The following is a 23,017-nucleotide window of genomic DNA, read 5'->3' on the forward strand; positions in this document are numbered from 1 at the left end:
TGTGTTGCTCTCTCTATCTCTAGTATTGTGGGAGGCATTGTATAGTTGTGCATTTTTTATAGATTTGTCTGTGTCTGTCTGTGTTCATTCTGTTACTTTATTTTTGTTTTGTTTTTCATTTGATTTTGCATCACCGCCATCCTCCTCCTCCTCCTCCTCCTCCTCCGTCTCACCCCATTCCTTCCTTTTCCTTTCCTTTATTCTCCATTCTTTCCTTCCTTTTCTTTCCCTCTCTTCCTCTCTTTCTCTTTGCCTTCCTTTCCTCCATATTTCCCTCTTTCCTTCTTTATCTCCTCCCGAACACACAACCTCCTCTGTTTTCCCTCCCTCCCTTTTTCTCCCATCCTTACCTCCCCAACACACAACCTCTTCTGTTTTCCCTCCCTCCCTCTCTCCCTTCCTCCCTCCTTCCTTCCTTACCTCCCCCAACACACAATCTATTAAGTTTTCCCTCCCTCCATTCTCTCCCTTCCTCCCTCCCTTGGTTGACTAGTGCATTAGTATATAAGTGGGTCATAGTCTAAGCCTGGGTAGCCATTCCCCTGTGTTGGCCAAAATTATATTCCTTCAATTTCTTTCTTTTTCAGTATGGTGTGAGGGAGTATGTCATATTATTTGTCCTGTATTGCTATTTTTAAGTTAGTGTATTACGAATGGGGGTAATTTTATATATATGTTTGTGTGTGTGTATGTTTTTATTATGGTGTTTTTTTGTGCGTTGGGGATGTGGTTTGGGGAGTCATTTTTCATTGTTTATTTGTATTTATTGTGTACATGTGTTTTTGTGAGCCGTCATCTCTCTCTGTTTCCAGTAATGCGACAGTACTTTATTTATCATTTTCAAGGGTTTTTTTATCAGCATTTTTGAGGATTTTTTATCAGCATTTTTGGGGATTTTTTATTAACATTTTCAGCATTTTTGAGGATTTTTTATGATCATTTTCAGCATTTTCAAGGATTTTTTATAATTTTCAGCATTTTTAAGGATTTTTTAGTATCATTTTCAGTACTTTCAAGGGGTTTTTATCAGCATTTTCAGCATTTTCAAGGATCTTTATTATCATTTTCAGCATTTTCAAGGATTTTTTAGTATTTTCAGCATTTTCAAGGATTTTTTACTATAATTTTCAACTAACATTATCATTAGTAAGGTGTATATATATTTTTCCCCTGATTATCTACTATTATTATTATTATTATTATTATTATTATTATTATTATTATTATTATTATTATTATTATTATTATTATTATCTCCATTCTAAGTAGATGAATACCACTTCTATACCTACCTTTCTCTCCTAATTGCCTACCTACCTGCTTTCTACCTGCTGTTTGAGTACTCTTATTATTAGTATATATTCATCATGGTTATACGTTTAGAGTTTGGTCCGTGTTCTGAGACAGTTTCGGCCCTCAACAACTTTTTCCCAAGGCCACAGGGGAGGTTAGTTGGATTCTCATAAGTGTTAACATTCATGGTACAGAACCCTTGTCAAACTATCACTAGGCTCATTAAACTACCCATGGAAATACTAACTTATGAAATCCTTGTCAAACTTTCACTAGGCTCATAAAACTACCCATGGAAACACTAACACAATGACCTCTACCAAAGCCTTGTCAAACTATCACTAGGCTCATGAAACTACCCATGGAAATACTAACTTATGAAATCCTTGTCAAACTATCACTAGGCTCATTAAACTACCCATGGAAATACTAACTTATGAAATCCTTGTCAAACTATCACTAGGCTCATTAAACTACCCATGGAAATACTAACTTATGAAATCCTTGTCAAACTATCACTAGGCTCATAAAACTACCCATGGAAATACTAACAATGACTATGAAATCACAAAGCCTTGTCAAACTTTCACTAGGCTCATAAAACTACCCATGGAAATACTAGCACAATGACCTCTACCAAAGCCTTGTCAAACTATCACTAGGCTTATAAAACTACCCATGGAAATCCTAACACAACAACCTCCACCAAAGCCTTACCAAATGTGAGTGTGTGTGTGTGAGCCCGAAAATGTCTGAGAACACGGGCCTACATACCTTTCCCTCTATTTTGCCATGTGCATGAATTGTTATGGTGATGGTGATAGTGATGTGGGTGTGTCATGTTGCCATAATTGTATACAGGGTGATGGAGTATAGTTACACTCTGTTCATGCTAACTCCCACAACAAGCCCCTCCCACTGGCCCAGGAACCACCAATAGGATTTCACCTTGCCCAGCATCCACCAGTTACAGGAGGGAGAGAGGGAGAGTGGGTGCTGTGGGAAGGTTGAATAAGTTGGCAGCTCAAGGGGAAATAAAAAGGAAAATAGGAGTAAATAAATGGGAGTGCTAAATCCATCTCAAGAGGTGTCTGTACTCTCCCCATATTGACCATTGATCTACACGTAATGAAGGGAAGGGTAGGCGCTTGGTAATGGACTGAGTAATGGTCTAATCAGATGGGGTTAGGGGCATACCTGATAGAGTCCAGTGATATTGAATTGAAGAAAGAAATGGTACAGTTAATGGTGAATGAAGTGTAGATTCTGGACTAGCAAATGCTGTATACTTAATGGAGAAAGGAAGTGTGATTTGGTGATGATACACAGTTAATTGGAAAATGGACCTTGCCTCTGAAATGGCCAGCGATGTACAGTTAATGGGTCTGGCACATAATTAATGGGGAATAGACTTGTGAAATGGGCAATGATACACAGTGAATAGGGGAATGGGGTGTGACGTAACTTGTGGTCTAGCTAATGGTGTATTCTTAACCCAGTAGCTGCGGGGATCATGTTTCTTAAAATTCCCTCTATGCAAGAAAAATGAGAAAAAATCATCACTCACGCAAACCATTTCATAATATATATCAACGCATTTGTGATCAGTTTATGCATCTATTTTTTGAGGGGGTTTATATCATGGCAAAAATTTGGCCTGTCGCTGGTACACGGTAAAGCCACAAATTTGGCCCGTCGCTGGTACACGGTAAAGCCACAAATTTGGCCCATCGCTGCTACACGGTAAAGCCACAAATTTGGCCCGTCGCTGCTACACGGTAAAGCCACAAATTTGGCCCGTCGCTGCTACACGGTAAAGCCACAAATTTGGCCTGTCACTGCTACACGGTAAAGCCACAAATTTGGCCCATCGCTGCTACATGGTAAAGCCACAAATTTGGCCTGTCGCTGCTACACGGTAAAGCCACAAATTTGGCCCATCGCTGCTACACGGGTTAATTGGTGAAGGGAGGAAGGGGCTTGCTGTGGTGGTTAATGTGGAGAGTGTGGTTGTGTTGCTGTATAATAGAATATGCTTAGATACATACATTTATTATTATTATTATTATTGTTATTTTTATATATTTTTGTTTACATATATATATTGGCATGTGTCTAGTGGTATGTTATATTTGCGAGTGCTAATTGTGTCTGTTTTTTCCTTCCCTTTTCCCTTTTTTTCCTTTTTCCTTTTAGCTTCCGCCTCCTCCACCTCCTCCACCACCTCCACTACTACTGCCGCTACTCCTACTACTACTGCTTCAGACACAACCACTCAGGACGCTCCACCCACCACCACCAACCCCTCCTCCACTTCCTCTCCTCCTCCCTCCACCACCCCTGTCTCCAGCTCTGTTGTCTCCTCCACCTCCTCCTCCTCCTCCACCACCACAGCCTCCGCAGCCTCCCCCGCCCCCCCTCCCTCCACCCCAGCTGTCAATGGACCTACAAGTGGTGTCTCCACCCCTACCCCCACCCCCTCCCAGACCCCCACCCCCCCACCCCAAGCCATGCCCCCCTATCATGCTCCCCCCATGCACCATGCAGCCCCCTCAGCCCCTCACCCCCCCCTTAGTGCAGCCCCAGGCCAGGCCCCAGCTGCTGCCCCTCCTGCCTCAGCCCCCACCCCTCCCCCAGTGCCTCAGCCCCCCCAGAGTGCATTAATGCCCCCCAGCACACACCCGGGGCCTGCAGGCAGCCCCCTCCCCCCCGGTGCTCCCCCAGGCCAAGGGGTCATGATGGCCCATAACACAGGGATGCCCCAGGGTGCCCAGATGCCCCCGCCTCTGCCCCTGCCCCCACGCACCCACCGGCTACCCTCCAGGTCCTCATGCCCCTCCAGGTGGTTCCCCAACACCCCAAAGCTCCACCCCAGGGGCCTTAGCACCCCGAACTCTGCCCAGGGAGCCCCATGCCCCCCACAATGCCCCCAGCCCCACATGCCCCACAGCCCTCATATGCCCCACAGCCCCCACATGCCACAGAGCCCCCACATGCCACAGAGCCCCCACATGCCCCACAGCCCTGCCCCAGCCCCTCACAGTGCCCCAGGACCCATGCCCCAGCACCCCTCACAGGCCCCCCACCCTGGTCATGGCCCCATGCCTCCCCAGCAGCCCCCCATGGCCCCACCCATGGCCCAGCACCCCAGCACCCTCCATGCCCCCTGGCACCCCAGGGGCATGACTCAAGACACATGCCCCCCATAGTGCCCCTCCACAAATGCCCCTCACTCAGCCCCAGGGTATGCCCCCTCACTCAGCACCCCAAGCCCTGCCTCCTCACTCGGCTCCCCATGCCCCACAGGCCCCCAGGGCCCCCCACCCCCAAGCTGGTATGCCCCCTCAGGGCCCACTGCCCCCCATGACACATCCTCATAGTGCCCTGCCCCCTCATGCACCCCAGGGGCCTCCTCCTGCCCCCCAGCCCCCTCATGCTCCTCAACCTCCCCATGCCCCCCATGGCCCCCAGCCCCCCCATGGCCCCCAGCCCCCCCATGCCCCCATGCAACACCCCCAGACAGCCATGTCCCCCCACCCCCAGGGCCCCATGCCCCCACATTCCACCCCAGGGTCCAAGCCCCCCCAATGCCCCAGGCCCCATGCCTCCACACTCCCAGGGCCCCATGGCTGGCCACCCTCCCCCAGCCATGCCCCCCCAAGCCCCAGGGTATGGGGCCATGATGCCGTCTGGACCGCCACACGCCCCGATGCAGCCCCAGGCCCAGCCCCCACCCCAGGGAGCTCCCATGCCCCCTGGCATGGGCGCCCCGCCTGCCCCGAACTCCCCAGCCCCGCCGCAGCACCCCCCGGCGTGAGGCCCAAGGAAGACTGAAGAGGAACAACAAGGAAGGAAGGCAAAAAAGGAGGAACAAAGAAGATGAAAGAGAATGAACAAGGAAGGAAGGAAGGAAGGAATACAGCGTTTGTCTTGTCATGTGTTACAACTTTTCCTGTTTATTCATATTCTTGAGAAGGAAGGAAGGAAGGAAGGAAGGAAGCAATCTAATGTGCTCTCAGATTTTTTATACTGTAGCTCTGAGAAGGGAGGAGGAGGAGGAGGAGGATGAATCAGAAGAAGAAAGGAGGTAGTTTGGTGCTCACTCTGTAGTGCATATATTTCTTTTCATGATAGTTCTTGCTTAGTCAAGGAGGAAAGATCTGAAATGGGGAACAGCACAACAGTAGCAAGAAGGAAAAAAAGAAACAATTATATTTATCTCTGTATTGCAATTTGTTCCTCAGTTTATTTCTCTGATGTAACTAAAGTCATTGCAAGGCTGGGCTGAGGGACTTCACAGGCACAGGGAACAGAGGGCAGCAATGAGGTGGCTTGTCTTGCACCGTACACATTTTTACAATCATTTTTGACCCTTGCAATATGTCTGAGCACTTACTCTTGTGGTGGGTTGGCATCTAATGTCTATTTGTCTTATTTAAGTTATTTCTTAGTGGTGTAGGTTGGCAGACTATAGTCCAACCAAATTGTCGAGTCTGTTTACGGGGAGGCTATCAGGGGTCCATTCCTCCCCTCTGCTATGCCACACAGTCCCAACACCTATTTTTTCCTATCATATATTACCTTTACCTTACATATGAGAGGAAAAGACAGGTGTTGAAACTGTGTGGCAGAGCAGAGGGGAGAAATGGACCCACGGGAGCCTCCGCCCAAATGGACTCGACAATTTGGTTGGACTTTAGTTATACTGTGGCAAAGGCCTGTATTCTCAAACGCTCTTGGCTCTCACAACAACCATTTCCCAAAACCATGAAAGAGAAGGTTATTTGGGTTCCCATGAGTGGTCTTCACATTTATGGTGCAGAGGCTGTGTCAAATCACCAATAGGCTCATAAAATTACTACTTCTTTAAATACTAACATGACTTCTACCATTATTTTCACATGGTGCATAAACCTTGTCAAACCATCACTAGGCTCATGAAACTGCCCTTGGAAATACTAACACAACAACCTCCACCAAAGCCTTGTCAAACCATCACTAGGCTCATGAAACTGCCCTTGGAAATACTAACACAACAACCTCCACCAAAGCCTGGCTCATGAAACTGCCCTTGAAATACTATACTAACAACCTAACCCAACCCAGCCTACTCAGACTATCAACTTATGAAGAAAGCCATGAAAAATACTAACACAATAACCTCCACCAAAGCCTTGTCAAACCATCACTAGGCTCATGAAACTGCCCTTGGAAATACTAACACAACAACCTCCACCAAAGCCTTGTCAAACTATAGCCAGGCTCATAAAACACTCCATGGAAATACCCACAACGGCCTCTACCAAAACCTAAACAAATGTGTGTGAGCTCGGAAATGTTTGAAAATATAGGCCTGAGACTTCTTGGTTAAGTTAGAGAGTTAGTGACTTTTTACTGTTTTGTATGACCTGTCGTGAGTGCTGGGAGGGAGGAAGCACTTGACGGAGACAGTGAACGGATGACAGCCTTCCAGCATTTTAACTTATTGATGATTAGGAGACGGTGAAATATGGATGATGATGATGATGATGATGTAATTGTAATGATTTCAACAGAGACATACCAAGATTCATTTTATATTAATCTGCATTGCCAGACTTTATTTTTTTTCTGAGTATTGTGAAAGAGTTAATAATAGTTCACAATTATATTAGTTTTTTCTTTTTCTTTTTTATTATTATTATTTTTAAAAAGCAAAGATTGTAAAGATTTTTCTCACCCAGTTTCATGACATTTGGAAGCACACTGATAGGAAAGAATTACTATATAAATATGGAATTATAGATTCTCTTTTTTATCCTGTTGTAGAATATTGTCATTGCACAACTTCAGCTATAAGAAAAATACCTTCATATCGGAAACAATTGCAGAAAATAATTACTTTATAAATATGCAAATACAGTGTTTTTTTGCTGTTTAGAACTTTCTCATTGCTCAACTTCAGCTATAAGAAAAATACCTTCATATCGGAGACTATTGCAGAAAATAATTGCTATATAAATATGCAAATACAGTGTTTTTTTGCTGTTTAGAATTTCCTCATTGCTTAACTTCAGCTATAAGAAAAATTCCTTTATATCGGAGACTATTGCAGAAAATAATTGCTATATAAATATGCAAATACAGTGTTTTTTTGCTGTTCAGAACTTTCTCATTGCTCAGTTTCAGCTATAAGAAAAATACCTTTATATCGGAAACAATTGCAGGAAATAATTACTTTATAAATATGCAAATACAGTGTTTTTTTGCTGTTTAGAACTTTCTCATTGCTCAATTTCAGCTATAAGAAAAATACCTTTATATCGGAAACAATTGCAGAAAATAATTGCTCTATAAATATGCAAATACAGTGTTTTTTTGCTGTTTAGAACTTTCTCATTGCATAAACAATCAATCCATCAACTTCAGCTATAAAAAATATGCATACTTTTATGTTCGAGAAAATTGCAGAAAAGAATTGCTATTTAATTAATCAATCGGGGACAAAAGGAGGAGGAAGGATTAAAGAACTCAGATGGAAGAGAAGAAGAAAGGAAAAAGAAGGGCAGGAGTTAGGAAATAATGAAAAGGAAAGAAGGAGCCAAAAGGGAGAGAGAAGAAGAAAGGAAAAAGAAGGGCAGGAGTTAGGAAATAATGAAAAGGAAAGAAGGAGCCAAAAGGGAGAGAGAAGAAAGGAAAAAGAAGGGCAGGAGTTAGCGGAATAGGTCTAAAGAAGAAGAAGAAGAAGAAAACCTAAGTTTGGAAAAAAGGAACAAGCACCAAGAATAGAAAAGAAGACAAGAAAAGAAATTTAATGCACGAAATAAAGAAAATTCATGGGGGGCCGTTGCAAAGGCTTAACCCCCCGAACATCAAGTAAACAGATTGTCGTACTCGGCATACATTTTTCGTCACGGCCCAAAACTGTCGAGCCTACACTGATAACGATATACACTTACAATTAGAGTTCAGATGGTTAATTATCGATGTTTTTTTCTTTGTTATGGGTCAGAAACAGGAAAATACCATGTTGAGTTGAGTTTTCGGTCGGGAGTGATGTAGCTTTTTCTGGGTCTGTGGTCTTTCTCAATCTTTCTCAGTCTGGGTCTTTTGAGTGTCTAAATTTCTTTACGTCTCCTCTTCCTTTCTTTTCTCTTCTCTTTTTTGCCAAAATTTATATAGCACTGTCTGAGTACGATAATCTAGTCACATGTACAGCAAGAGCAAGAGCAAGGTCGGGCGGGCTGGCTGGCTCCCACCTGTGCTGCCTCACCTGTGCCTAATTAACACCCTGATTTACCTGCCCTGATCTACCTGCCTTGATTTCCCGCCTCCAGGACCACCGGCACGACACGTAAGCACAGGGATTATTTTTATTACAGCCAAGAAAACAGCTCAAGGGGGAAAAAACAATAAAAAAAACGATTATCACTGCGCGTTTTTTTTTTTTTTATATACAAGGTAGGCCAGGTATATAACACTATTTTATTCTATTTTTTCTGCCTTATCTATCACTACCAGAGGCCAGCATGTGATCAGACCAGAGGGAATGACAGGCTATTAATTAAAGCGTACAGGTTGTCACGTACACACACACACACACACACACACACCTGTCAACATACACAGGTGCACACGTAACCGCCAGCCAGGACAGGTGTGTTGGATATAGCGTTGAGGCGAAACAAGGAAAGTACAGGTGTGTGGGGACTGATTAGCCGCCTGTCACCTGTACACACACACACACACACACACACACACACACACACCTGTCAGCGTACACAGGTGCACACGTAACCGCCAGCCAGGACAGGTGTGTTGGATATAGTGTTGAGGTGGAACAAGGAAAGTACAGGTGTGTGGGGACTGATTAGCCGCCTGTCACCTGTACACACACACACACACACACACACACACACACACACACCTTTCCATGTACACAGCCAGGACAGGTGTGTTGGATATAGCGTTGAGGTGGAACAAGGAAAGTACAGGTGTGTGGGGACTGATTAGCCGCCTGTCACCTGTACACACACGCACACACACACACACACACACCTGTCAACATACACAGGTGCACACGTAACCGCCAGCCAGGACAGGTGTGTTGGATATAGCGTTGAGGCGAAACAAGGAAAGTACAGGTGTGTGGGGACTGATTAGCCACCTGTCACCTGTACACACACACACACACACACACACACACAGACACACACACACACCTGTCAACATACACAGCTGCACACACGTAACCTCTAGCCAGGACAGGTGTGTTGGATATAGTATTGAGGTGAAACAAGAATCGCACAATTCGCTTCGTCTATCACCAGAAAAACATGAACCGCGCGAGAAAATCGTTGGTTGGGTGAAACTGTAAATTGTCCGCAAATCCCCCATTAGATAGGTTACATTAGGTTGTTAGGTTAGTTTGAATTTACTCCGTCCACTCCACCTGCATGCCTTCTTTATACAGGTGTACTGCTTAGTGAGGGTTTTATTTTCTATTTATTTTTTTATTTTTTTAACTTTGGGCCGCTTCCTAATCCATCAAATAAAATCATTGTTATTCCCTAGCATGGTTGGGACGCGCGTGTACGTCGGAGGCCTGAGCTACCGGGTGGGGGAGCGCGATCTGGAGCGCTTTTTCCGCGGGTATGGCCGAGTGAGGGACATCGTCATCAAGAACGGGTTTGCCTTCGTGGTGAGTATGTTTGGTTGTATGTGTGTGTTTGTGTAGGTGTGTGTGTGCTTTAGTTTGTGAATGTTGACTGAAATTATATGTTTTTTCATTAATTTATTTTTGTATTTATCTGTTTGTGTGTGTGTGTGTGTGTGTGTGTGTTAATACATGAATCATATTTGAACTTATACATATTCTTTTATTTCTTTGTGTATTGCCGTGTTTATTTATTCACTTATTTATGTGTGTTTACTCTCTCCGTCTACCCAGGAGTTTGACGACTACCGGGACGCTGACGACGCTGTGTACGAGATGAACGGGAAGGACCTGATGGGGGAGAGGTAAAGGTATTGGACACACGTACACACACACACACACACACACACACACGTAAAGAAATATAGCTTCCCACAAAGAAATATAGAGATTTGGAACAGACTAAGTGAGGATGTAGTATTGGCGAGAAGTGTGCAAACCTTTAAGGAAAAGTTGGATAAATGTAGAGACGGAGACGGGGCCACACGAGCGTAAAGCCCAGGTCCTTTAAAACTACAACTAGGTAAATACACTACTACACTACCATTAGTATAAAAAAAAAAAATATCCTCACTCACCTTCCTCTCCCTCGCTCCTCCTACACCATAATTCTCCCTTCTCTCCCACCGTAAACTAACTCATCTCCTTTTCTCTCCTTCTCTCTCCCACAGGGTATTAGTGGAGTTTGCCCGGGGAAGCAGAGCGGCAGGGGGTGGAGGTGCCTACCCACCCCACTCGAGGAAGCACCGAGCCCCATGGATGGAGAAGTAAGGGAGGGAACGTATAGGAATTTACTGAGTACACAAGTAGAATGATTGTTTGGGTTATAATTAGGGAAGGTTAAGGGTCTTTTCACACTCATGGAGACCAGCAATTGTTAACTAGAAAGTTGCATTAGATTTTTTTATTTATTTATTTATTTTTATTTTTATTTTTTTACAACAAAGGAGACAGCTCAAGGGCAACAAAATGAGTGTAGAAGAAAAAAAAAAGGCCCGCTACTTGCCGCTCCCAAATAGGTTATATAGATAGGTTAGATTAGATAAATTATAGATGGAACTTCTTGATAGAAAGTCTCGTAAGTAAGCGGGAATTAAGGTTAAGGGTCTCTTCACACTCATGGAAGCCAGTGATTGTTAGCTAGAAAGTGGCATTAGATTTTTGTTTTATTATTATTACTATTTTTTATTTATTTATTTATTTTATTTATTTATTTATTTATTTATTTATTTATTTATTTATTTATTTATTTTTTACAACAAAGGAAACAGCTCAAGGGCAACAAAATGAGTGTAGAAGAGAAAAAAAGCCCGCTACTTGCCACTCCCAAATAGGTTATATAGATAGGTTAGATTAGATAGATTATAGATGGAACTGTTAGATAGAAAGTCTCGTTAGTAAATGAGAATTATTTACCTTTCCTCTCGCCCCGACAGGTATGGCTTCCCGACACGCACTGATTACCGCCTCATCGTGGAGAACCTGTCGAGCCGAGTGTCCTGGCAGGTGTGTGTGTTTGTGCGTTTGTGTGCCTGTGAGGAAGGAAATCAGAATCCCTTTCCAAAATCATCAGTTCCTTTAAATTTGAAGTGCAGGAAATTAGTTATCAGAAAATTTTGCAAACTACAAGCCTTTCCTGATGCTAGTTCAGTTATCAGTTAATCCTTTTTGGTATGATTATCAAGTGGAGAAAGTGGAGTGTATTTGGTTCAGAGTATTGTGAGTTAAGGCTGAGAGGTGGTGGTATTTGTTAAATGGTTGTGTGTTATGTGTGTTACATGTCATGGTATGCCTGGTGAACACAACAGCACCACCATCACCATCACCACACACACACACACATAGCAGTCTTCACACAGTACTTTTTGTTTCACTACGCACAGCTCACAACCAGAAGAGCTCAGATTCAGTTACTGGGCACACACACACACACACATAGCAGTCTTCACACAGTACTTTTTGTTTCACTACGCACAGCTCACAACCAGAAGAGCTCAGATTCAGTTACTGGGCACACACACACACACACACAAACACACTGCTCCAGTAGCTCAGTGGTTAAAGCTCTGCACTGCCAGGCTCCAGTTTGGCAGGAGGAGGGTCCCTGCTGAGGCCAGGATATTTCGGCTGATAAGGAGTGGTTACTGTCCCTCCTTGAGCAAGGGGTATGGGGTGTGTGACATGTGAAGGTTCCAGGAACATGGAGATCAACTATAATGAGCTTGGTTGAGTCGGGAGGGTACTTGCTGGTGATGACAAGTCCAGCATGTGATCAGGCCATGGTGAATTGCACACACACACACACACACACACACACACACACACACACACACACACACACACACACACACACACACACACACACACACACACATTAATCACATCAGCAACAAGAAGTAAAAAAGTAGGATGAGAAAAAAATAATAAAAACGAAGAGGAAAACCCTTACAAAAAAACAGAAAAAGAACTGCTAATCCTACTTAATTAACATATCCTTTTAAGGCCTTGTAAGAAAGAGCTTGTGAGGAAGGAGAGAAGGAAGGAAGGAAGGAAGGATGTCTCTCTCCCCCCACACCCTCCCAAACGCTCTCTTCTCTCTTTCGCCCACAAACAGCTAATTGCTCCTTGCCTAGGTGATCAAACTGCCTGTGTAGGGTTAGACAGGTGCGCAGGACAAATATATCGGTCAACTTTACTCATAGATTCTCCAGATGTAGCCTCCTCTTCCTCTTCATCTTCTGCCTCCTCCTCCTCCTCCTCCTCCTCTAGCACCTTTCTCTCTCTCTCTCATCATCTCATCACCCCTTTCCCTTCCTCACACTCTCAGTTCAGGGTATGAGGTGACTGATAAATTTGTCCGTACCTGTTGTTAATTTGGCAAGTGTATTGACGAGGTGTGATTCATTTTGACCTGTTGTTGTTACCTGGTTACTTGATCCAGGTGATAGTGTTTTCTTAGGGGTGGTTGTGTGAGGTTGTTATCATGTGTTTCTACAGGTAAAACAAGGTGGATTTTAGGAACAGGTAGAATGAAGGTATGACAAGCCGGATTTTTAGCAGGCAAAGTGAAAAATATGACAAGGATGATATTCAGCAGGATTTAACCCGGTAGCAGCGGGGATCATGTTTCTTAATGGTCCCTCTAAGCGAGAAAATTAAAAAAAAATCATCACTCACACAAACCATTTCATAATATATATCAAAGCATTTGTGATCAGTTTATGCATTATCTATTTTGGGGGGTTTAAATCATGGCACAAATTTGGCCCGTCACTGCTACACGGTAAAGCCACAAATTTGGCCCGTCACTGCTACACGGTAAAGCCACAAATTTGGCCCGTCGCTGCTACACGGTAAAGCCACAAATTTGACCCGTCGCTGCTACACGGTAAAGCCACAAATTTGGCCCGTCGCTGCTACCAGGTTAAATACAGGTAGATTGACAAATTGTGACAAGGATGATTTTTAGGAGAATTCATAAAAGTTAGACAGTTTATAAGTGGATCAATTCCTGGTTAGATATAAAAGTTTTGCACCATAAAAATTCCTTATAGAAAAGTTTAACGAATTATAGACTAAAAAAAAATCAATCACATATCTTTTATCTTTTTAGTTATTTAATTCTAGTTAGGGAGGAAGGTATTATATAAGATGTAGTTGATGTTATTGATGTTGTAGTTGTTGTTAGTGTTGGTTGCTGTTAAACTCACTGCACTGAGGGTAGCAGCATGGGCCTAATGAGAGAGCCTGAGAGAGATAGAGAGAGAGCGTATGTGTGTGTGTGTGTGTGTGTGTGTGTGTGTAGTATTTTTTCAGTATAACATTTTCTAACTCTACCTCTCTCCTCGCTCTTCTTCCTTTCTTCCTTCCTTCCTTCCTTTCCTCACTCAATCAACCCTCCTTCTCCTCCTGTGGCTTCCTCCCCCACTGCAGGACCTCAAGGACTTCATGCGCCAGGCCGGAGAGGTGACCTACGCTGACGCCCACAAGTACAGGAGGAATGAAGGGTGAGTGAACAGCCCTTACGTACTTAATCTTGTTCTTACTTATTTGTACTTGTTTGCTCCTACTTGCTTGTACTTATTCATTTGCATTTTCTTACTTTTGTGTTTCATTGCATCTCCATCCATCCATTATTGAAGTTTGTAATGTTGTGTTTGTTTTTTTGTTTTTTTTCTTTTCTTCTCTCTTCTTCGTTGTTGTCTATCAAGCGCACACACACACACACACACACACACACACACACACACACACACACACGCACATAGCAAGGTAAATACAGTCACACACACACGCGTACACACACATTTATTTACTGACACAGACACACTTACACTTAACTAGGTAAATACACACACACACTTATAAACACACTACTTTTCTGACATACATACTCACATACACAAATGTCTAACACACACACACACACACACACACACACACACACACACACACACACACACATAGTTTTTGTTCCTTCCTCACCCCCTCCACACCCCCTCCCCAGAACTCTTCCCCCTCCACACCCACTCCCCAGAACTCTTCCCCCCTCTACACCCACTCCCCAGAACTCTTCCCCCTTCTCCCCCTCCTCCACACCCACTCCCCACAACTCTTCTCCCATCCTCCCTCTCACTCTCCCCCCACAAATCTACCCCCTTCCCCTCCTCCACCCCTTACCCCACAGCCCTTCCATCCTTCCACCCACCATTACTCCTCCCTCTCCCCCCCCCGTCAGAGTGGTGGAGTTCGCCTCACACTCTGACCTCCGCTCGGCCATCCGTAAGCTGGACGGGAAGGAGCTGCAGGGACGCAAGATCCGCCTCTCCCTCGACTCCACCTCCTCGTCCTCCTCCTCCCACCGCCGCCGCAGGTCACAGTCGAGGTCACACTCCAGGTCGTCCTCGCGCTCCAGGTCGTCATATTCGAGGTCGAGGTCAAGGTGAGCCTGGATAAAAAAAGTTCAAGGTGGTCTATTACTTTTTTTTTTTATTGGTTCATTGTTTTTGTTTTTTTGATAGATTTTTTTTTTTATCATTTTTTGTGACTCCTGTGTGTTTTATTATTATTATTTTACTCTACATTTTTTTTTTTGTATTTTTCTTTTCGTTTTTTTCAGATTTTCATTATTTCCCTCTTTTAGTTCTATCTTGTTATCTCTCCTTTCTTTCCTTCTTCTCTACTCCCTGTTCATATCTCTCTTTATTTTTCTGATTCTACACAAGTTCTTTTTTTTCCTTGTTTTATTTCATCTTATTTATTTATCAACGTTTTACTCATATGGACCTTCTTTTTTTTTCTTTTTATTTGTTTGCCTGTTTGTTTTTCCTTGCCATCTTTTATTTACTCTATTAACGATTTTTTTTATTTTTTGTCATTTTCCATTATTTTATTTTTTATTTATTATCATTTATTTTCTCTCGTCCATTCTTTATCATCTTCCTCATCCGCTTCTCTGTTTATTCACTGGTTTGTTCCTTTCTTCTCCCAGGTCAAGGTCAAGATCCAGGTCGTCCTCCAGGTCACGTTCTCGCTCTCGGTCAAAATCCAAATCCAGGTCAAAAACAAGGTCAAGGTCGAAGTCTAAATCCAGGTCAAGATCCAAGACAAGGTCGAGGTCGAAGTCCAAATCAAGGTCGAGGTCGAAGTCCAAATCAAGGTCAAGGTCAAAATCAAGGTCAAGGTCGAAGTCTAAATCAAGGTCGAGGTCAAAGTCCAAATCAAGGTCGAGGTCAAGGTCAAAATCTCGGTCTAGGTAAGTTTTTTTTTTATGTATATTCCCATTTTTTTCCATCCTTCCCTTCTCTCTCCCTTCCTCCCTCCTTCCCTCCCCTTTACCTCTTTTCTCCCCTTCCTTTCCTCCCTCCTTCCTTCCTCCTCTCATCATACTCTCTTCCCTCCTTTCCTCTTACAACTGCCCTTCCTTTCCTCTCCCCTTCATCCCTCCTTCCTTCCCTTCTCTCTCCCTTACTCACCTTCACCTCTTCTCTCCCCTTCCTTTCCTCCCCCCTTTATCCCTCCTTCCTTCCCTTTTCTCATACACCTGTTTCCCTTTCCCCAGGTCCCCCAGTGCAAAGGAAGGGGAGGAGACTGCCCCATCACCCCCAGGAAAGAGGGAGGAAGAGGAGATGGAGACAGAGGAAATAAAGAAGGAAGTGGAGGAGGTAACGGAGAGGGAAGAGAAGGAGGTGGAGAATAAAGAACAGCAACAAGATGGGGTAAGAACGGAGGAGGAGGAGGAGGAGGAGGAGGAAGAGAAGGAATAAAAGGAAGAGAAGGAATAAAAGGAAGAGGAGGAAGAATAGAGAAAGACAGAAGAGTGAATGGATAAGAGAAAGGAGAAAAAGTAGATATAGAAAGATTTGAAGGAAGAAGAGAAATAGAAAAAAAGAAGATAGAAGAGAAGATAAAGAGTGGAGGAGGAGGAGGAGGAGGAGGAAGAGAAGGAAGAATAGAGAGAAAGACAGAAGAGTGAATGGATAAGAAAAAGAGAAGAAGAGATAAAAAGAGTGGAGGAGAAGGAGAGGAAGACAAAGGAAGAGGAGTGAGATAGAGGTAGAAATTTAGAGCTAATGAAGAGAGGAGGAGGAGGAGGAAGGAAAAGAGGAAAATGATAAAGGAGAGAGAGGGAGGAAGAACAAAGATTAGGTTAGTGAAGAGAGGAAGAAAATTGAAACAAAAAAAATAATTACAAAAAAAAAGGGAGTTTGCGTTTAGGTTAATTTTGCTGATCCATGACCTGACCTTTCCTTTTATTTCCTTGTTTTCCTTTTGATATATGAAAAGACATTGTTATTTTCCTTTATACTAACTCGAAACATTCACTCTCACCAATGTATATAAACCATCATGGCATTGCAACTCCTATATACAAATTTATATAAGAATCTTCATCAATAGGTAGATATGCGATTATGTAAAACCGTACCTATCAGATTGTTATTATCATTAGTGAGATTCGATTACCGAGTCACAGCTTCCTCGGAACTCACATCGAAAGCAGAGTAATGATAAAATTTCAAACTCATCAAATTAGAACACAGAGAGAGATGATTCTGTCGCCTATTACCAGATCAAGGATGTCGTGTTATTTACCTCATTGATATCGACACAAACGCGCGATAACGAACCAGAGAGAGAGAGAGAGAGAGATTGATGTAACATAGGGGCATTCAGCAATAATATAGATACAACGAAAGTTACGTCGGGAAGAAAAAATAGAGGGATTGGTGTGACAGATTGTGGTGGTGATTGTGATGTTGTATGATTATGTGCCTTAGGTTGTGGTGGTTGTGGAATGGGGGTAGTGGTGAGAGTAGTGGTAGTGATGGTGATGATTCAGTGGTAATGAGTGTGATGTTAGTGGTGACAGGGAGCTGGGTGGTGATTGTGGTGGTGGTTGTGCTGTTAGTAGTAATGATAATTGTGGATTGTGATGTTAGTGGTGATGGTAATGATGACACAGAGGGAGATGGGCGGTGATTGTGATGTTAGTGGTAGATCTTGCTGATTAGAAACGAGTGGTGATGTTAGTGGTGATGAGGGTGGTGGTGATGTGGTGATTAGTTATGCACATTGGTGTTGATAGCTGTTCATTCTCGTGGTGATGAAGAAAAACATGAGTGTGGTGTGAGTGTGGTGTTTGTGGTAATGGTGGTTGAGGTGATTGTTGTATAAAGAGCAAATGTTTTCTTTTAATTTCCTACACAGACAGTTCAATATACCTTCCACTTACTGCTTTATTCTTCTTTGTTAGTTAGTGTGGTTCATTAACTATCAAAACAAAAAAGAGGATAGTTTTCCGTGGGGTGAAGGAGTTTTTCTTTTTTTCGAGTTTTCCGTGTGTTCCGTTCAGTGTCGGGAAGTTGCGTTGCGTTGCTGTGTTGCGACTTTGATTCAGCGCTCACAACACAGCCCGTCGATTAAGGTGTTTCGTGGCTTATAGTGTTCCTTCGTTACTGGCAGGTAGAGTGGATCAGGCGGAGGAAGGAAGGTGGGAAGTGTTGCTCCAGAAAGAAATAATATAAGTTAGAAAAATCCAGGAAACCACTGAGATAGACCGACATATTTTTTTGAGTCAGACTGTATTTTAAGACCTTCCCTGTCAATCCCTTCCTTCCATCTCTCGAGTCAACCCCCCAGCAGTCACAAAGGAGGCTGGAAAGTTGAGTTGTAATGGGAAAGATGTACAAGGAAATAGATAGTTCGATGCCACACTGAATAGGCTAAGTGTAGGTTGACCCCATATGTGACTCAAAAAAGGGATGGTTTGTTGATGTGTTAGAACAGTATAGTCATTCGATGGGAAAAAGAAATGCATAGTTTGAAAAAAAATACATCACTCGACAGGTTAAATTTAGGTTGTTCCCATACATGACTCGAAAAAGGGTTGATTGGTGTAGCAGAACAGAGTGGAGTGCTTCTTGTTGTTTGGGTTGTGAGGTCAAGGTCAGGTTGCGTTCTGCCATTCTCGTAAGTTCGAATTTTGTCTCTAGTGATTTACGTAGGCCAGATGCTTTGTGGCTTCTCTCAAAATAGGATGGATTGGTGTAGCAGAACAGTATCAGGGTGGAGTGCTTCTTGTTTGGGTTGCGAGGTCAAGGTCAGGTTGCGTTCTGCCATTCTCGTAAGTTCGAATTTCGTCTCTTTGGTGATTTACGTAGGCCAGATGCTTTGTGGCTTCTCCGTTGACGACCTAAAAAATCATAGACATTCTGGGCCAATTAGAGTACAAAACATCATCAAAAGTAGAGCGATAAGTCTTGCGGAAAACATTAAAAGCTTGAATGTAGGTATTTCAAAGTTCGTACATCAGTTTTTTCCTCCTCAGCTGCAAGAGTATGTGATAACCGTGGGTCCTTCCTGCCATGGCTAGTCGTAGTTCACCGCTTCCCGTTCTCACTTGTATAAATGTTACCGGAGAATGATTACAACGACCGGAAAAATCGAGGTGTTCTGGGCCAATCGGGAGAGTTTGTACAGCATCAAAAGTAGAGCGTTAAGTCTCGAGGAAAAAATGAAAGGCTTAAACGGTAATCTCTTGAAGGATGTTGTTTTCCTCGGCTGTAAGAACATATGATAACCGAACTCCTTCCTGTGTGCATTAAGGATTTCATAGTTTACAGTTTCCCATTCTTACTTGTATAGATGTCACAGAGAATTGTAACGCTCGTAAAGTAGAACAGAAGTCTCCATTGGTTTTAAAATTTAGGGACTTCATAGATTACAGTTTATCATTCCTATTTGTATTAATGTTACGAAGAATTGCAACACTCGTAAACTAAAACACAACAGTTAGCAACGATTCTGAACTTTTGGACTTCTTATTTTAACGTTCTTGTATAGACGTTACGAAGATTTGCAACGCTCATACACCAGAACACGGCAACAGTTAGCATCGACTCCAACTTTGCTTATTAACGGAATGAATTTTTCTTTCCTAACGAAGCTGACTTGTATTTTTCTGTCCAGCCGCTCTTACCGAAGCACTTTGTATCATGTGTGTGTGTGTGTGTGTGTGTGTGTGTGTGGTGTTGGTTTTCTACACGGCTAAAATCTTAAGGTAGTGACGAAATCCATACATACCGTTTTGTTGTTGTAGGGTTCCCATGTCTTGATTTCTTGATATTTATGCGCTCACTGTATTTCACTGCTGCAAAGGTTGTGTATGTGCGTGTGTGTCAGTGTTGAGGTGTGTACGTACGATGGAAAACTGTACGTAGTTGTATGTCACTGTAGGTTGAGGTGCAATGTGTGTGTGTGTGTGTGTGTGTGTGTGTTTGAATATCGCACAAAAAGAGGGTTGAGGGTAAGTCCTTTGTCCCTTTTCCTTTCTCTTCAGTCTGGTCTATCCCTTTTTTATTTTCTCTCATCTCCCTTTTTCATCTTTTTCTTCCTTCTGATCTCTCCCTGTTTCCTTTTCATTCTCTCTAATCTCCCTTTTTCCTTCCGTTTCTTCCCCACTTCTCCTTTCCCTTTCTCATCCATCCCCTTCTCCTTCTTGTCCCTTCTATTTCTAAGCACTTTTTCCCCTATTCCTCTCTCACTCCTCTGCTCTCCCTTCCTTCATTCTCCCCCTTTTCCTTTTTCTCCCTCCATTTCTTTCTACTTTTTTCCCCTATTCCTCTCTCACTCTGTTCTCCCTTCCCTCGCCTCTTCTCCATTCCCTCTCATGATTGATGTTTTAATCTTTGGTGAGTAAATATTTCAGTGTCAACAGTGGCAAGAGCTCACTGTTAGTAGTAAAATGATTGTATTTACCATAGAACTCAAAGATGTCTAGTTAGAGTAAAAATGAATGTGGAATAGTGTGTGTGTGTGTGTGCGTATGTTTGTAGCACCAATGTTTGTACCGTTTTCCAAGTGGTGACACCTGCACGTCTTTCAAGGTGAGGCTAACGAGTTCACTGCTCTAGTTTAGTTAGTTGTGGCCAGGTGTGCAGTGACTCTCAAGATCCCGTTTTCTCTACCTTCATTTCTTCAGTCTGCCCTTTAACTCACCTAGTCCTCTTTCTCTTCTTCCACTCCCATAACGTATATATTTACATGTAGTGACTCGCAATTTGATAAATGTGAAGACAAGATATTAGCGTGTTATGAGAGTGGAAGAGGACTTGGTGAGATAACCCGGTAGCTGCGGGGGTCATGTTTCTTAGGTTAGGTTAAAGGCCCCTCTTAGCAAAATAATGAGAAAGAATCATCACTCACGCAAACCATTTCATAATATATATCAACGCATTTGTGATCAGTTTATGCATCATCTATCTTGGGAGGTTTATATCATGGCAGAAATTTGGCCCGTCGATGGTACACGGTAAAGCCACAAATTTGGCCCGTCGCTGCTACCGGGTTAAAGGGCAGACTGAAGAAATGAAGGTAGAGAAAACGGGAAGACTTAGAGGGACATTACAGGTGTGTGTGTGTGTGTGTGTGTTCCTTTGCCACTGTGTCGGGTGTTTCGGGATAATCAACAAGGATGAAAATGAAAAACTTTGTCTACTGTTTGGAGGTGAAATTTATTTAAAACAAAAGTGTCATTTTTTTACATACCCTACACAAGCAACATGACATTGCCCTGGAAAAGAAACTCTGGATTCCGTAGTAATAGTAGTAGTTATGGTAGTAGTGGTAGTAGTAGTTTTGATCAGCAGAAACACCCTTACAATGGGGCTGGGCAGCTCGGTGGGTCTGGTGCCCGGCTCACAACATACAGCTTGTGAGTAGCGATGCCAGATTGTCGTACCAAGAACATCGTACAGTCGTCCCTCAATTAGTACGGTTTCAGTTTTATACAGATTGTTATTGAAGATCTTTTAAGGATTTTTAAATTTCCTGCTTGTCGGGAAATTTAAAAATCTATGAAAATCCACATAAAACCGAGACCAACTATTGGAAACCGTGCTATTTGAGGGATGACTATTTTCTGGTTTCTGAATCGTGACTATTGCAAACAAATACCAATAATTACCGATTTTAACGACAACTATAAATAAATCTCGTTATCGGGTTGGTGATGACAGTTTTTGGTTGGAAATCGGCAAATATAAGAGGCCGAGTACGACAATCTGGTAACACTGCTTGTGAGTTTGCCCCCGGCCCACACGAGCCTGTGACCCTGACGGAGCTGTACGGTCTTGGCTACCTAGCTCGGGGGATTATCTCCTTACAAGTAGTGAAGGCTCTGTAAAAGCTACAAACACACAAGTACAACGTTTCTTTACCCCCAATGTAGACTAACACAACATTTCCTTCGTCATGTACAGTTGCCGACAAATATCGCTCCGCTTTCCCCTTGACTCACTGGACTTGAGCCTCTTTCCACACAGGGCGGGAGGTGTGGAGTGAGTGGACTGCCAGGGGAGGGGAATGACCCACACGCCCAGGCAACAGGTCACGAGTTAAATTACATGGAGTGATATTACTGTCGGGAACTGTTTCTTGCCGTCCCCAGAGTGGCCGGCATTTCAATGAGTATAAAAGAAATGAGAAATGGCCAGGCTCATTTCACACTGAGGGCAGCAAGCACACAAGGGAGGAAAGCTGTTGTGTCCCCTTAGAATGTGACACAGACCCCTTGGTACACCCTGGGACCAAGCTCTACAGAAGTGTTAGTGTGGCATTTAAAAAAGCTATCATCCTCTCGTCTCCTAGTTTACAGTATTTACATTAAAAACACTAAATTGTCGGAGTGGTGGTGATAATCTCTCGCTTCTTAATGGTAGATTACAACACTCGTCACCTTAGTAAAATATAACCTGGCCTAACCAACCACCACTTCCTCGGGTGAAAGCAATCCGCACACACCTGCCGTTAACTCTCAGGTGTCACGTTAGCCACCTGTCTGTCCGCTGCTTACATTAGTTACAAAAATGTCACCTGCCTCACACTTGATAATCCTCCCTTAATATACTCTTCTCATATGGTACATAGCTTATCATCTGCTAGGTTTAAATAGTATAAGAATGCAAGACAACCTTACACCAAAATCACGCGCTGACGGAGAGAAACAAACTCCCGAAGACGGCCGGCAGACTGGAGGACAACGGAGACGGATAGGAGAGAAGTTTGAGGACAATGACGTAGAGGAGAACAACAGGACAGAAGACAGATAGGAAGACAAAGGAACTGGAAGCAGACTGACTGAGGGAATTTATCGGTAGGAGACAAACTGGCAAGACAAGAACTAACAAGATGACAAAAAGCAGAGATTGGAGGAAAAACATCGACAAAAAATAGGAAAGAAAACTGATTAAGACGAAACAGACTGGAGGAAAAAAATATCAAGACACAAACTGGAGGAAATCTGAGAGGAAGCAGAGAGAGAGTGGAGGAAATCTGACAGAAACAAGAACAGCACAACAAGCTCCCGGGACGCTACACGAAGCTTACGGAACGGCTGAATGACAGACAAAAAGACAAGAAAAGACATCACCGCCTTGGACAATCCTCAGGTATCTGGCTCCGACTTGAACTCATGAACGACTGAGCAACATTACAGCACGGAAACACAACCCCATTCACCCCCTCCTC

General features: G+C 43.3%; 2 protein-coding genes and 2 long non-coding RNA genes across 13 annotated transcripts in view; 3 read left to right on the forward strand and 1 right to left on the reverse strand.

Annotated features, from left to right (window-relative positions):
* LOC126981929 (uncharacterized) overlaps nucleotides 1–1,628 on the forward strand; it is a 2,617-nt gene extending 989 nt beyond the window's left edge. The window contains exon 2 of the long non-coding RNA XR_007734357.1: nucleotides 1–1,628. This exon is cut by the window's left edge and continues 76 nt beyond it. This is a non-coding gene — a long non-coding RNA (uncharacterized LOC126981929).
* LOC126981640 (basic proline-rich protein-like) overlaps nucleotides 1–5,110 on the forward strand; it is a 53,038-nt gene extending 47,928 nt beyond the window's left edge. Inside the window, exons 13-14 of the mRNA XM_050833078.1 lie at nucleotides 3,490–4,473; nucleotides 4,674–5,110. Coding sequence (XP_050689035.1) covers nucleotides 3,490–4,473; nucleotides 4,674–5,110 — 1,421 coding nt within the window. The remainder of the gene's footprint in view (nucleotides 1–3,489; nucleotides 4,474–4,673) is intronic.
* Nucleotides 5,111–6,305: 1,195 nt separating this feature from the next.
* On the reverse strand, nucleotides 6,306–7,712 carry LOC126981926 (uncharacterized). Of its 2 annotated transcripts, XR_007734354.1 has the most exons (3): nucleotides 7,253–7,267; nucleotides 6,455–7,140; nucleotides 6,306–6,333 (listed from the first exon to the last, which is right to left on the reverse strand). It is a non-coding gene; the product is annotated as an uncharacterized LOC126981926 (long non-coding RNA). The 2 variants fall into 2 exon arrangements; XR_007734353.1 differs by having other exon boundaries at nucleotides 6,455–7,712.
* Nucleotides 7,713–8,463: 751 nt separating this feature from the next.
* Nucleotides 8,464–22,809, forward strand: LOC126981922 (serine/arginine-rich splicing factor 5-like). 9 transcript variants are annotated; one of them, XR_007734345.1, is made up of 11 exons: nucleotides 8,464–8,626; nucleotides 9,847–9,973; nucleotides 10,223–10,293; nucleotides 10,660–10,755; nucleotides 11,425–11,494; nucleotides 13,922–13,995; nucleotides 14,727–14,930; nucleotides 15,480–15,743; nucleotides 16,050–17,610; nucleotides 17,651–20,168; nucleotides 20,208–22,809. XR_007734345.1 is itself a non-coding variant. In XM_050833596.1 (9 exons), the coding sequence occupies exons 2-9, from the start codon at nucleotides 9,848–9,850 to the stop codon at nucleotides 16,252–16,254; spliced, it is 1,110 nt and encodes a 369-aa protein (XP_050689553.1). In that variant the 5' UTR covers nucleotides 8,464–8,626; nucleotide 9,847; the 3' UTR covers nucleotides 16,255–22,809. The 9 variants fall into 9 exon arrangements, 1 of the variants encoding a protein (XP_050689553.1); XR_007734346.1 differs by having other exon boundaries at nucleotides 17,651–18,430; nucleotides 18,585–22,809; XR_007734347.1 differs by having other exon boundaries at nucleotides 15,480–15,665; nucleotides 15,696–15,743; nucleotides 17,651–22,809.
* Nucleotides 22,810–23,017: the final 208 nt, after the last annotated feature.

The sequence above is a fragment of the Eriocheir sinensis genome, chromosome 49 (assembly GCF_024679095.1).
Source record: "Eriocheir sinensis breed Jianghai 21 chromosome 49, ASM2467909v1, whole genome shotgun sequence".
NCBI lineage: Eukaryota > Metazoa > Arthropoda > Malacostraca > Decapoda > Varunidae > Eriocheir > Eriocheir sinensis.

What these genes read in the sequence shown, in the direction of transcription:
- LOC126981922 (XM_050833596.1), top strand. Translation starts at nt 9,848, where the DNA reads ATGGTTGGGACGCGCGTGTACGTCGGAGGCCTGAGCTACCGGGTGGGG. An exon ending in AGAACGGGTTTGCCTTCGTG is followed by an intron (nt 9,974 to 10,222) that starts GTGAGTATGTTT and finishes CCGTCTACCCAG; the next exon opens with GAGTTTGACGACTACCGGGA. An exon ending in TATTCGAGGTCGAGGTCAAG is followed by an intron (nt 14,931 to 15,479) that starts GTGAGCCTGGAT and finishes TTCTTCTCCCAG; the next exon opens with GTCAAGGTCAAGATCCAGGT.